This window comes from Felis catus, chromosome B4 (assembly GCF_018350175.1).
Source record: "Felis catus isolate Fca126 chromosome B4, F.catus_Fca126_mat1.0, whole genome shotgun sequence".
Classification (NCBI taxonomy): Eukaryota; Metazoa; Chordata; class Mammalia; order Carnivora; family Felidae; genus Felis; species Felis catus.
The window spans coordinates 85,714,176-85,729,600 of record NC_058374.1 but is presented as its reverse complement, the minus strand read 5'-3'; the positions used below and the strand labels follow the sequence as shown (position 1 = coordinate 85,729,600).

General features: G+C 37.1%; 1 protein-coding gene across 6 annotated transcripts in view; it reads right to left on the bottom strand.

Annotated features, from left to right (window-relative positions):
* Positions 1-15,425, bottom strand: part of SLC16A7 (solute carrier family 16 member 7) — a 194,610-nt gene that overhangs the window by 85,871 nt on the left and 93,314 nt on the right. For 5 of the 6 annotated variants that reach the window (XM_011284078.3, XM_023257182.2, XM_045062007.1 and 2 more), the window contains one exon: positions 9,071-9,314. In XM_011284078.3, the coding sequence (XP_011282380.2) occupies positions 9,071-9,284 (214 nt within the window). In that variant the 5' untranslated portion in view covers positions 9,285-9,314. Of the gene's footprint in view, positions 1-9,070; positions 9,315-12,318; positions 12,447-15,425 lie in introns of those variants that run through there. The other variant, XM_023257181.2, reaches the window with a different exon arrangement.

Here is a 15,425-nt window from a genome sequence, read left to right as displayed (position 1 = left end):
GAGTCCTTCCCCTGGGAGAGGGGAAGATAAGGTACACACCCATCTGACTGTGGCCCCAGAGGTGGGCTGCAGGCAGACATCTGGTCTGACTATGACCCCACCCTCCAACACAAGTTACTCCAGACAGCACAGGGGAAGTGCCCTACAGTTTGGAGCCACCCCAGGGACTATCCAAAATGAGAAAATGGAAGAATTCTCCTCAAAAGAAACTCCAGGAAGTAGAGGCTGCTAATGAATTCATCAAAAACGATTTAAGCAATATAACTGAACAAAACTTTAGAATAATAGTCATAATTAATTGCTGGGCTTGAAAAAAGGAAAAAGGACAGCAGAGAATCTTTTGCTACAGAGATCAAGGGACTAAGAAATAGTCATGAGGAACTAAAGAATGCTATAAATGAGGTATAAAATAAAATGGAGGTGGCGTAGCATGAATTCAAGAGGCAAAGGAGAGAATAGGTGAATTAGAAGATAAAATTATGGAAAAAGAGGAAGCTGATAAAAAGATATAAAAAAAATCCAGGAATATGAGGGGAGAATTAGAGAACTAAGTGATTCAATCAAACAGAAAAATATCTGTATCATAGAAATGCCAGAAGAAGAAGGGAGAGAGAGAGAAAGGGGCTGAAGGTGTACTTGTACAAATCATACCTGAGAACTTCCCAGATCCGAGGAAAGAAACAGGCATTAAAATCCAACAGGCACAGAGAACTCCCTACAGTGGTAACTTGAATCGATCTACATGACATATCATAGTGAAACTTGCAAAATACAAAATTCTGAAAGCAGCTAGGGATGAATGGTCCCTAAGATACAAAGGTAAACACATAAGGGTAGTAGCAGACCTACCTACTGAAACTTGGCAAGCCAGAAATGAATGGCAGAAAATCTTCACTGCGAAGAACAGAAAAAATATGCGGCCAAGAATCCTTTATCCAGCAATTCTGTCATTCAGAATAGAAGGAGAGATAAAGGTCTTCCCAAACAAACAAAAACTGATGGAATTCATCACCACGAAACCAGCCCTACAAGAGATCCTAAGGGTGATTCTGTGAGTGAAATGTTGCAAGGACCACAAAGTACCAGAGACATCACTACAGGCATGAAACCTACAAACTTCACAACAATTCTAAACCCATATCTTTCAATAATAACACTGAACGTAATGGACTAACTGCTCCAACCAAAAGACATAGGGTATCAGAATGGATAAAAAAACAATACCCATCTACTTTCTGTCTACAAGAGATTCATTTTAGACCTGAGGACGCCTTCAGATTGAAAGTGAGGGGATGGAGAACTATTTATCATGCCACTGGAAGTCAAAAGAAAGCTGGAGTAGCCAGAATTATATCAGACAAACTAGACTTTAAATTAAAGGCTGTAACAAGAGATGAAGAAGGGCATTATATAATAATTACAGGGTCTATCCATCAGGAAGAGCTAACAATTATAAATGTCTATGTGCTGAATATGGGAGCCCCCAAATATATAAAACAATCACAAACATAAGCAACCTATTGATAAGAATGTAGTAAATGCAGGGGACTTTAATACTCCACTTACAACAATGGATAGATCATCTAGACACAGGATCAGTAAAGAAACAAGGCCTCTGAAAGATACATTGGATCAGATGGACTTGACAGACACATTTAGAACTCTGCATCCTAAAGCAACAGAATATACTTTCTTCTTGAGTGCACATGGAATAGTCTCCAAGATAGATCACATACTGGGTCACAAAACAGCCTGTAATAAGTATAAAAGAAATGAGATCATACCATGCACACTTTCAGACCACAATGCTATGAAACTGGAAATCAACAACAGGAAAAATTCTGGAAAACCTCCAAAAGCATGGAGGTTAAAGAACACCCTACCAGATAATGAATTGGTAAACCAGGCAATTAAAGAACACATTAAAAAGTATATGGAAACAAATGAAAATGAAAATACAACAATCCCAACGCTTTGGGATGCAGTGAAGGCAGTCCTGAGAGGAAAATACATTGCAATCCAAGCCTATCTCAAGAAACAAGAAAAATCCCACATATAAAATCTAACAGCACACCTAAAGGAAGTAGAAGTGGAAAAGCAAAGACACCCCAATCCCAGCAGAAGAAAAGATGTAATAAATATCAGAGCAGAAATAAACAATGTAGAATCTAAAAAAACTGTACAGCAGATCAATGAAACCAAGAGCTGGTTTTTTGAAAAAATAAACAAAATTGATAAACCTCTAGCCAGACGTCTCAAAAAGAAAAAGGAGAGGACCCAAACAGATAAAATCATGAATGAAAATGGGATTATTACATCCAATCCCTCAGAAATACAAGCAATTACCAGGGAATACTATGAAAAAATTATATGCCAACAAACTGGACAAACTGGAAGAAATGGACAAATTCCTAAGCACCCACATACTTCCAAAACTCAAACAGGAAGAGATAGAATATTTGAACAGACCCATAACCAACGAAGAAATTGAATCAGTTGTCAAAAATCTCACAACACGTAAGACTCCAGGACCAGATGGCTTCCCTGTGGAATTCTACCAGACATTCAAAGCAGAGATAATACTTTTCCTTCAAAAGCTGTTCCAAAAAATAGAAAGGGAAGGAAAACTGCCAGACTCACTCTATGAAGCCAGCACTATGTTGATTCCCAAACCAAACCAAGACCCAGCAAAAAAAGAGAATACAGGCCAATATCCCTGAAGAATATGGATGCAAAATTTCTCAACAAGATACTAGCAAATTGAATTCAACAGCATATAAAAAGAATTATTTACCATGAACAAGTGGGATTCATTCCTGGGCTGCAGCGTTGGTTCAGTATTCGCCAATCAATCAATGTGAAACATCACATTAATAAAAGAAAAGAACCATATGATGTTGTCATTCGAAGCAGAAGAGGCATTGGACAAAATTCAGCATTGTTTCTTAATAAAAACCCTCAAGAAAGTCGGGATAGAAGGAACATACTTAAACATATTAAAAGCCATTTATGAAAAGCCTACAGCTAATATCATCCTCAATGGGGAAAAACTGAGAGCTTTTTCCCTGAGATCAGGAACACGACAGGGAAGTCCACTCTCACCACTGTTGTTTAACATAGTGTTGGAAGTTGTAGCATCAGCAATCAGACAACAAAAGGAAATCAAAGGCATCAAAATTGGCAAAGATGAAGTCAAGCTTTCACTTTTTGCAGATGACATGATATTATACATGGAAAACCTGACAGACTCCAAAAATCTGCTAGAACTGATACATGAATTCAGCAAAGTCGCAGGATACAAAATCAATGCACAAAAATCAATTGCATTCTTATACACTAATAATGAAGCAACAGAAAGACAAATAAAGAAACTGATCCCATTCACAATTGCACCAAGACTCATAAAATACCTAGGAATCAACCTAACCAAAGATGTAAAAGATCTGTATGCTGAAAGCTATAGAAAGCTTATGAAGGAAATTGAAGAAGATACAAAGAAATGGAAAGACATTCTGTACTCATGGATTGGAAGAATAAATATTGTTAAAATGTCAGTACTACCCAAAGCTATCTACACATTCAATGCAATCCCAGTAAAACTTGCACCAGCATTCTTCTCAAAGCTAGAACAAGCAATCCTAAAATTTGTATGGAACCACAAAAGACCCTGAATAGCGAAAGTAATATTGAAGAAGAAGACCAAAGTGGGAGGCATCACAATCCCAGACTTTAGCCTCTAATACAAAGCTGTAATCATCACGCCAGCATGGTATTGGCACAAAAACAGACACATAGACCAATGGAATAGAATAGCGACTCCAGAATTGGACGCACAAAAGTATGGCCAACTCATCTTTGACAAAGCAGGAAAGAATATCCAAAGGAAAAAAGATAGCCTCTTTAACAAATGGTGCTGGGAGAACTGGACAGCAACATGCAGAAGAATGAAACTAGACCACTTTCTTACACCATTCACAAAAATAAACTCACAATAGATAAAGGACCTGAACGTGAGACAGGAAACCATCAAAACCCTAGAGGAGAAAGCAGGAAAAGACCTCTCTGACCTCAGCCGCAGCAATTTCTTACTTGACACATGTCCAAAGGCAAGGGAATTAAAAGCAAAAACGAACTATTGGGATCTCATGAAGATGAAAATCTTCTGCACTGCAAAGGAAACAATCAACAAAACTAAAAGGCAACAAATGGAATGGGAAAAGATATTTGCAAATGACATATTGGACAAAGGGCTAGTATCCAAAATCTATAAAGAGCTCACCAAACTCCACACCCAAAAAACAAATAATCCAGTGAAGAAATGGGCAGAAAACATGAATAGACACTTCTCTAAAGACATACAGACGGTCAACAAACACATGAAAAGGTGCTCAATGTCACTCATCATCAGGGAAATACAAATCAAAACCACACTGAGATTGGCATGAGCCACACTCATGCCAGTCAGAGTGGCTAAAATGAACAAATCAGGAGACTATAGATGCTGGCGAGGATGTGGAGTAACAGGAACCCTCTTGCACTGTTGGTGGGAATGCAAACTGGTGCAGCTGCTCTGGAAGACAGTGTGGAGGCTCCTGAAAAAATTAAAAATAGATCTACCCTATGACCCAGCAATAGCACTGCTAGGAATTTACCCAAGGGATACAGGAGTACTGATGCATAGGGGCACTTGTACCCCAATGTTTATAGCAGCACTTTCAACAATAGCCAAATTGTGGAAAGACCCTAAATGTCCATCAACTGATGAATGGATAAAGAAGTTGTGGTTTATATACACAATGGAATACTAGTTGGCAATGAGAAAGAATGAAATATGGCCTTTTGTAGCAACGTGGATGGAACTAAAGAGTGTTATGCTAAATGAAATAAGTCATACAGATAAAGAGAGATACCATATGTTTTCACTCTTATGTGGATCCTGAGAAACTTAATAGAAGACCATAGGGAAGGAGAAGGGGGAAAAAAGTTAGAGAGGGAGGAAGGCAAACCATAAGAGAGTCTTAAAAACTGAGAATAAACTGAGGGTTGATGGGGGGTGGGAAGGAGGGGAAAGTGGGTGATGGGCATTGAGGAGGGCACCTGCTGGGATGAGCACTGGGTGTTGTATTTAAACCAATATGACAATAAATTCATATTAAAAAAAAAGAAAGAAACACTGAAAAAGAAAACCAAAACTGGAAGCATCACAATTCTGGACATCAAGCTGTATTACAAAGTTGTAATTATGAAAACAGTATGGTAGTGGCACAAAAACAGACACATTGATCAATGGAACAGAATAGAGAACCCAGAAATGGACCCACAGATATATGGCCAACTAACCTTCTACAGAACAGGAAAGAATAACCAATGGAAAAAAGACAGTCCTTTAGCAAATGGTATTGGGCAAACTGGACATGGACATGCAGAAAAATGAACTGGACCACTTTCTTACACTGTGCACAAAAATAAATTCAAAATGGATGAAAGACCTAATGTAAGACAGGAAACCAGCAAAATCCTAGCACAGAAAACAGTCAACAAACTCTTTGACCTCAGCCGCAACAATTTTTACTAGACACGTCTCTGGAAGCAAGGGAAACAAAAACAAAAATGAACTGTTGGGACCTCATCAAGAATAAAAGCTTCTGCACAGCAAAGGAAACAATCAACAAAACTAAAAGGCAACCAACCTATGGAATGAGAGAAGATATATGCAAGTGACATATCTGATAAAAGGTTAGTATCCAAATCTATAAAGAACTTACCAAACTCAACACCAAAAAACCAAATAATCCAGTGAAGAAATGGTCAAAAGACACAAAGAGATACTTTTCTGAAGAAGACATCTAGATGGCCAAATGACACATGAAAAGATGCTCAATATCACTCAGCATCAGGGAAATACAAATCAAACCCACAATGAAATACCACCTCAAACCTGTCAGAATGGCTAAAAGGAACAACTCAGACAACAGATGTGGGTGAGGATGTGGAGAAAGGGGAACACTTTTGCCCTATTAGTGGGAATGCAAACTGCTACAGCCATTCTGGAAATATGGAGGTTCTTCAAAAAGTTACAAATAGAACTACCCTATGACTCAGCAATTGCACTACTAGGTATTTATCCAAAGGATATGCTTATGCTGTTTCAAAGGAGAGCATGCACCCCAATGTTTATAACAGCACTATCCACACTAGCCAAATTATGGAAAGGCCGAGATGTCCATTGACTGACGAATGGATAAGGAAGATGTGGTACATATATATACACGATGGAATATTACTCAATGATTAGAAAGAATGAAATCTTGCCGTTTGCAACAATATGTATGGAACTAAAGCGTATTATGCTAAGTGAAATAAGTCAGAAAAATATCGTATGATTTCACTCATATGTGGAATTTAAGAAACAAAACAGATGAACATAAGGGAAGGGAAGGAAAAATAAGATAAAATAGAGAGGGAGGCAATCATAAAAGACTCTTAAAGAGAACAAACTGAGGGTTGCTGTAAGGGGTTGTGAGTGGGGGGATGGGCTAAATGGGTGAAGGGATTAAGGAGGGCACTTGATGGGATGACTACTGAGTGTTATATGTAAGTGATGAATCACTAAACTCTACTACTGAAACCAATATTACACTATGTTAACAAACTTGGATTTACACAAAATTTTGAAAAATACACACACACACACACACACACACACACACACACACACACAAATTCTGACCAGTGGAATATTACAGAAGTGCTGTTTATCCTTTCCAGGCCTGGCCCTAAAATATCTCCACATGTTCTTCCATGATGTCTGTGTTCATTCTCTCCAGACAAATGGAACAGATTTTAGAAACACCACAAAGTCTCAGGTGATGGCAGAGCCACTAGATGAAACATTGCTTGAGCAATAAATAAACATGTATTCCTTTGAGGCACTGGGATTTTTGGGTTATTTGCTTAAAAGTAATAAAGTCAAGACTTGAGTTAATCTAAAAGTTGTACAAATTTTTGTCTTGCTTGTGAGTTAGACAACTACCTATTCAACAAAAAATTTTGATGTTCAAATTCAACGGACTTCTAGAGGAATCTGTTTCATTTGCATTTAAGAAGGGGAAAAAATTCATATCTTAACATTAGCACATTTTGTAGCTCAGGACAAGAGGAATTTGTGTGTAGTTCTAGTGAAGTGTTATTAAAGAATACCTGACCCTCTGCCAGAGGAACAAGACAGGGTGCACAGTATCTACTGTTCTATAGTCATCAGAAATACTATAATTATATTCCTTAAAGTAACTGTCCAAAGGAGATACTCAGAAAGTGTTTTAGAAGCAGAAGTTTTCACTGATCCACCCAAGTAGCATTTTAATTTTTTTAAATGTTTATTTATTTTTGACAGAGAGAGAGAGATAGAGCCTGAGCAGGGGAAGGGCAGAGAGAGACGGAGACACAGAATCCGAAGCAGGCTCCAGGCTCTAAGCCATCAGCACAGAACCCGACGCGGGGCTTGAACTCACAGACCGCGAGATCATGACCTGAGTCAAAGTCGGACGCTCAACCGACTGAGCCACTCAGGTGCCCCCCAAGTAGCATTTTAAAGATTCCTTTTGGTACCAGAACAAAAAATGCAGCAATTTAACCTAACTAAAAAGCTAAGAAAGGCAAACTGGATTAATGTAAAATCAGTGACATATAGAAAATGGAAAACACATTATCAACATGAGCACACATGTGCACACATACACACACACACACACACACACACACACACACACACACAGGATTATTGGAGGATAAAATTTTCACCTAGGTAGCACACTAAAGAGACCAATATCCTACAGAATAATCATATGCCATTGACAAATGACCTCGGTGGAGGTATCACTGAATCAGGTCAGTAGAAGGCCTGGCCTAGATCTGGCTCTATCACTTTCTAGAGGCAGAGAGGAAGAAATGAGAAAGGCATAATAGCATAGTGACAATGTTTTGAGCCTCAATTTCCATCTGCCACTAATGAGCTGTCTGTCTTGGGAAACTATTTTATGTCTCGATTTCCTCAGTTATATAATGGAGAGAAAATAATACCTATTTCACATATTGTTAAGAGGATTAAATCATATGATACATAACAAGCGTTTAGAGAGAACTTATGTGAAAGTAAATACTAATAAATGTTGAATATTATTTCTAATGGTATCTCCCTATCACTAATGAGCCATATTACCTTCAACTGCCAAGTAAGAAACTGCTAAATGATTTGTATGGTTTCTCTTAGTGCTTATATTCTAAGCCTACATCTGTATCTTAAAATCAAGTATCCAGTTGAAAAATGAAAACTTGAAAACCTAAATATTTTAAGTAATGACTTAAAAAAATTAGAGACAGTCTAGTCTGCTGTTGAGATTGATTTAAAGAAAATAATTTACATAATAATGCATAAATAATTCCATTTCTTAAAAAATATTCAGAAGTGATACGGTACTTTATTTTTTATCCTTCATGAATCTTACCTCATTTAAACAAGGAATGTAACGAGATAATTTTCAGGCAACCATTTAAATTAAAACCTGTCATATTTAATGAGTACTACAGAGATAAGGAATTATTTTGATCACACAAACCTGAATGGATCCAGAATGTACTGATAACACTCCATTTTTGCAGCTGAAAGTGAAGTTCTTCCTAGGCTTATAGATTGTCAGCAATTGTAGGTTATTTCTCATTAAGAAGAAAGCATTTCTACCAACTGTAGCAGTGGTAGGAAATGATACTGACACTACAGTATAGACTTCACTCCAAATTAAATGGAAAGGTAGCTCCCTTGGAAACTCTATAATTTAGTGAATCTTAGTTTGTTCAAAGAAATTATCGTTCAAATAAATACTCTAGTAATACTCAGATTCAGGTGAATAGTTCAAGAGGTGGGATCAATAAAATTATTAAGAATTCATTTGGAATTATATGTTTGATTGGTTTTAAGTGACAATATATACACCAAGACACTACATGTAAAACACTGTGGTATGGAAGAATTGTTTTCTTAATTGGCAATTCCATTTATTACCAGAAACCTTACCTCCTGCATACATAACAGCCAGCATAATGGATGATATCCAGGCTATCTCACTGTAGGTAGTGTTGAATATTTGCTGAATTTCTTTGAAGAACACCGTGACTGCTTTGGGGAACGCATATGAAAATCCAATGGAGATAAAAGATGCTCCAACCACTACCCAGCCCCATCCTCCATCAGGAGGTGGATGCAGTGGGGCACCTGCTGGGGGTGGCATGTCTGCTCCTCTATTTGAAATTCAAATAACCTGTTTAAAGAAAATGAAATAACAGTTGAAACCATATTTCCATTTTCATACATTACTCTTGATAATCACCAAAATAGGATATTCCAGTTATAGCTACAATTACATAACTTTGCATGAATACTTTTTAATACTCTTATACTCAGAAAATTAACAAAAAAAAAATGGAATGAGGTATGTCACTTTGCTATGGGCTAAAAGTTGAAACCATTTAATTCACTTACAGAAATAAAAATTACTCAACGGTTTCAGTTCTGTACTGAAGTACCAACTCCAAAATAAAAGCTATCTCAATCTGATTTCTAAACATAGTAAAAACAGAGCTATTATCACTTAAAAACAGAATACATTTGGGGACTCCTGTGTGGCTCAGTTGGTTAAGCGTCCTAGGTGGCTCAGTAGGTTAAGTGTCTGACTCTTGATTTCCACTCAGGTGGTGATCTCCCAGTTCATGAGTTCGAGCCCTGCTTTGGGCTCTGGGCTGACACTGTGGAGCCTGCTTGGGATTCTCTCTCTCTCTCTCTCTCTCTCTCTCTCTCTCTCTCTCTCTCCCTCTCTCTCTGTTCCTTCCCCACTTGTGCTTTCTTTCTTGAAGTAAATAAATAAAAACTTAAAAAGAAAACCCAGATTACATTTTTAATCCAAAATACTTAGTATTTTCTTTACAAAGTTTAAATAGGACCATGTATGGGGTAACTGGGTGGGTCAGTTGGTTCAAGCGTCTAACTTCAGCTCAGGTCATGATCTCGCGGTCTTTGAGTTCAAGCCCCATGTCAGGCTTTGTGCTGACAGCGCAGAGCCTTGGAACCTGCTTCAGATTCTGTGTCTCCCTATCTCTCTGCCCCTCCCCTGCTCGCACTCTGTTTCTCTCTCTGTCAAAAACAAATAAACATTAAAAAAAATTTTAAAGGACCATGTATTAAATCTGATAGATTTTAAAGAATAGATTTTTAAATTAGTAGAAATATTAGACCATTAGATACATTTTAGAATTTTTCTTTTAATAATTGAGAACCCTTAAAAATATTTCACATGCATCTGTTTTCTAGACTCATAGCATTAGAAATTATATGGTTTTAATGAATTAATATTACCACTCTTCTCAAAATGGTGCTACCATTTAATGAATGATATATTTTATGCATTTTTTTCATAGCAATGAAATTCTTTCAAACAAATGAATGGCATGTTATTGTTTGTTAAAAGAAAGGACTTTCTCTCTGGATATGACTAGGAACACTTAACCGCTAACTTTATGGTACATAGCACCCACTCTCCTGTGGAAGAAATGATTACACATACTTAATACAACTGAAGTTAACTTTAAAACACCTTGGTTGCCTAACATCAATGTTTCTTTGTAAAGCTGTTTGCTTAGCTTTTGCTGTAATTGCCAGCCTTTCTCAGTGTCTTCTTATTACAACTCTCATGTTATTTGTGAACATGTTATTTGTGAACAAACATGTTATTTGTGAACAATGCAGAGGAAAGAGAGAAGCAATTTTCTGTTAGTAAAATAATGTTGGAAATGAATTAATAAAAACTAATTTTGCCACCTGTTTTCAGAAAACCTACCAAAAAACTAAACAGATATCTATAAAAACAGAGACAGATTTTTTATTTTAATGTCAGATTACATCAGAGATACTTTCAGTGATCTTTTATATGTGTTTTTTATTTAGATTTGAATGAAAATAGTCTAAATTCTAAAATTTTATAATCTGCCGATAGTTATACTGAAGGACTTTGCTTTCAGAAATTCACATAGGAAGAATGATAAAAATGAAACCTAAAATAGGTAGAGCAGTTCTCTGCAATTTTCCTGTTTGCATAAAAGAATCTGTCTTTCATTATTAATTCATGAGTTTAAACTATTATAGTTTTTATTACATCTGCTATTGTAAACACTCAGAAATACAACTGAATGATTTGTTTTATCATTTCAAAAATAACATTTCTAAATAATCTTAAATACACTTTTAAATAATTAAGCATTATATCAATATGAATATTGAAATTTACTAATATTCAAATCATGTTATGAATATGAATACTGAAATTTACTAATAAGCTAGGTTGATGTTAGGATTTCTATTGTATAGACAGGAATCTATGCTCTAAAGGCCCTTAAAAAAAGGATTATATAGGTGGCATAGGTGGCTCATCAGTTAACCATCTGGCTCTTGATTTTGGCTCAGGTCATAACCTCACAGCTCATGGGATAAAGCCAGAGTCAGGCTCCATGTGGACAGCATGGGACCTGCTTGGGATTCTCTCTCCCTTCCTCTCTGCGCATCCCCTGCTTATGTGCTCTCTCTCTCTCTCTCAAAAATAAAAATTTTTAACAAAAAAGGATTATATGACTGAAATATTTTTTCTCCTCAATCCTTGTTTTGTATTGTTATTTTTTCACCAGTTTATCTTAGTATGCGATCTTTTGTTATCTGTTTACAGCACATTTGCTTGATTTTAATTATAACCACATACTCCAGGTTGAGAGGCACCATTTATACCTCTTCACTTTCTTATCTCCTAGCTGTTTAGTTTTTTCCATATAAATTGATATCTCATGATCTCTTAACTAAATCATGACAAAGTACAGCCTAACCAATTAGCCCTTGAAATATTCCACTTTCACCTGTTCATTATTTCTTTTAATGTTTATTTGTTTTAGAGCGTGTGCGTGAGCAGGGGAGGGACAGAGAAAAAGGGGGACAGAGGATCCAAGTGGGTTCTGTGCTGACAGCAGTGAGCCAGATGCGAGGCTCGAACTCACAAACCACAAGATCATGACCTGGGTCAAAGTCGGATGCAGGTGCCCCCAACCTGTTCGGTATTAAAAAACTCCTGAGTTGATTAAGTCAGATCCAATTCACACACTCAATGGTCTCGTTAGCTTCCTGTGCACAATTCTGTTAATATTTTACACAACTTATAGCTGTTGTGTCTTTTTCCTTTTGTTTGTGGAAATAATCAGAAAAAATAGGAATTAAAAGTATAATTTTATCTGTTGATAGATGCCAAATTGAACAGATTTATTTGGATTATCCGTGGAATTTTTAAGCCTAATCACTATTCCTTGAAGTGATATGTGAAGGCAATGCAAAGGGGAGAGTAGAGCAGACTCTGTATTTCCTAAAGAAATGAATAAAACAAAGGTTACATGTATAATTCAATCCCATAAGCCTCATTAAAGCCACTAGCTTTAATCATCCCAGGAAAACATGTGACCATGTTTTAATAATTAGCAAAATTTCTTTGTCAACCCATCAATTGGATTACTACAGTATGAACAAAATGACAAACATACATGTGTGAGAAAAAAAAATTATAAGTATAAAATGAAGAACTAGGCATTTTTAAAAAAGTAAATAATAGATTGCATATCTATCAATATGAGAAGGAAATTTATTGGCATTCATTAGCTGTCACTCAAATAATTTCCTATACTCATTTAAATAATTTGCTGTAGGGGCACCTGGGTGGCACAGTCGGTTAAGCGTCCAACTTCAGCCAGGTCACGATCTCGCGGTCCGTGAGTTCAAGCCCCGCGTCAGGCTCTGGGCTGATGGCTCGGAGCCTGGAGCCTGTTTCTGATTCTGTTTCTCCCTCTCTCTCTGCCCCTCCCCCGTTCATGCTCTGTCTCTCTCTGTCCCAAAAATAAATAAAAAACGTTGAAAAAAATTTTTTAAATAATTTGCTGTAAAATTCAATTAAAGAAAATATCCATTGACAAAGGAAACAAAGTTTAAAAGAGAATTATGGGAAATATTACCAATAATATATATGTCTCACAATGAGACAGACTGGGTCATGAAAAGGAATAAAAGTATTTTAGGGACCTTCTGATTTAGAATTAAAACTTCCTAATCAGATCTGGGTGACAGACAAATAGGCTAAAATTCCCTAATACATCAAATACTATTATTTCAACTTGAATCTTGTGCTGAATATATAGAAGCTAGTACTTAGAGTTTATTTTGTTTGGGTTAGACATTCCTTTGCCCAGATTAAAGCCGAGAAAAAGTCAACTCTTTCAATTAAATAATCAGTTTCCTGTTTTGCATACAAGGCTGCTGTATCTAAAGTGTTGAAGGCAGGCAACAGAGCCACCAGACCATACAAATGAGATTTGTATGACAGGATGAGCAAAGCCTGTTGCCAAGTCAGTGAGAAACTGAGGGTGGGGACCAGAATGAAGAGTACTCAGGGGATTATAAAGTCAAGAATAAAATCTGATAAATGGATAAGGCTGGAATTAAAGTCTTAACTTACACTAGGAAAAAAGAGTTCATGCTAAATGGGTCTCCCAGGTCTGGGGTAACAGCAGCGAGGAGAAACATCTGTTCTGGTCTTACCAGGTGCCTTGGGAGCCTTGGTAACTTTAAGCCAGGTAATCTAGGGATGGCAGCCCCATCCTACTACATGTAACTAGCCCATCCGAATGCAGAAAACCCTTCTTATATTTTACGAAATACAGTTTCTGTCCGTTTCCTCTGGCACAGAGAACTGCCCTGAGTTCACGGCAAAGCCTCAGAGGAAAGCCTGAGGCATTCCTGAAAATTGGGCTCCGACCTTGCAGTCCATGCTTAATTATCATCATGCTTTATGGAGGTCAGCAGAGAGGCCACAACAAGCAACCTTGACAAGTCCACATTCTAAATGCCATCTAACATTTCTACAAAACTTTCACAGTGCTTTAACCTGACTGGTGTATTTTCTTACAGAAAGACCAACGCATATGCATGGCTTTTTCAACAAACTGGCCAAAAGTTATAATTTCCTGCTTGGTAATTATAACTATATTAATCTATTTTACACCCCTTTCTCTACATCTCTAAAACTATCATATTTTAATACATGTTTATGCAAATATATTTATATCCATACAACCCATATATTGGTCTTTAGGTTTTTTTATTTTTTTTAATGTTTATTTATTTTTGAGAGAGACAGAGAGAGAGAGAAAGAGAGACAGAGTGTAAGTAGGAGAGGGGCAGTAAGAGAGGGAGACACAGAATCCAAAGCAGGCTCCAAGCTCTGAGCTATCAGCACAGAGCCCAACTCGGGACTCATGAACTGTCAGATCATGACCTGAGCCAAAGTCAAATGTTCAACCCATTGAGCCACCCAGGTGCTCCAGTCTTTAGTTTTAAAAATGAAAAGTAGTGTTTTAGAATTGTGTGCCCTACTAAAAAAATAGTAGAAGATCAACAATCCTTAAGAATATGGGAAGGTTTTCTTTTAATTTGGGAAAGCAACTATTTTGGAGATTGTTTCCTAAAGTCCAAGAAGGCATAAAGCTTATGTGTCCCTACAAAAGCTGGGTTAATTACCATAGGTGCAAGTTGGACTATGCTCTAAGCTAATTTGGTTTCTTAGCAATTCTCACATACGCCACTTGCTTCATGATGGCTTTTACTTACAACAGGATGCATGAAAAAAAAAACAGCAATGCTTAATTTTTTCCCCCAAAGATTCAATTAATTATCATAATTCCATAAATGAAGAGGAAGTGGTGTTTTTAATCACATTTAGAGAAAAGGGCATACGGGGCACCTGGATGACTCATTCAGTTAAGCATCCGACTCTTGGTTTCAGCTCAGGTCATGATCTCACAGTTCATGAGTTTGAGCCCCCCATTGGGCTCCTTACTTACTGTGCAGAGCCTGCTTCTGATTCTCTGTCTCTCCCTCTCTCTGCCCCTCCCCTGCTCATGTTCTTTCTCTCTCTGAAAATAAATAAGCTGAAACAAAACAAATCACTGGATTCTGTGAAAAGAGAGACACACAGAGAGAGAGAGAGATGAGGGCATGAGGAGTTAGAGGTGCAAAGTGATTTTTCCAACGTGTAATGTCTAGTAAGTGATCAAATTGGTACCATGACTAGTATTTTTGTTAGGCCCATTGTTACCGATTCCACTTTGACACAGCAACTTAGAGGCTGCTCTTTCTGCTAACAAATACATTCCTTCGGTTTTATTTCTATGGTGAATTTCCAAATTTCAATTCTTGCATATATCCTTGTCTGTCTGGTCCATTGGAATTCAAATATTTGTTCTCTAATTCTAAACCTCAACTATCCTTCAAAGTCTTTAGGAATTCATCACTATTT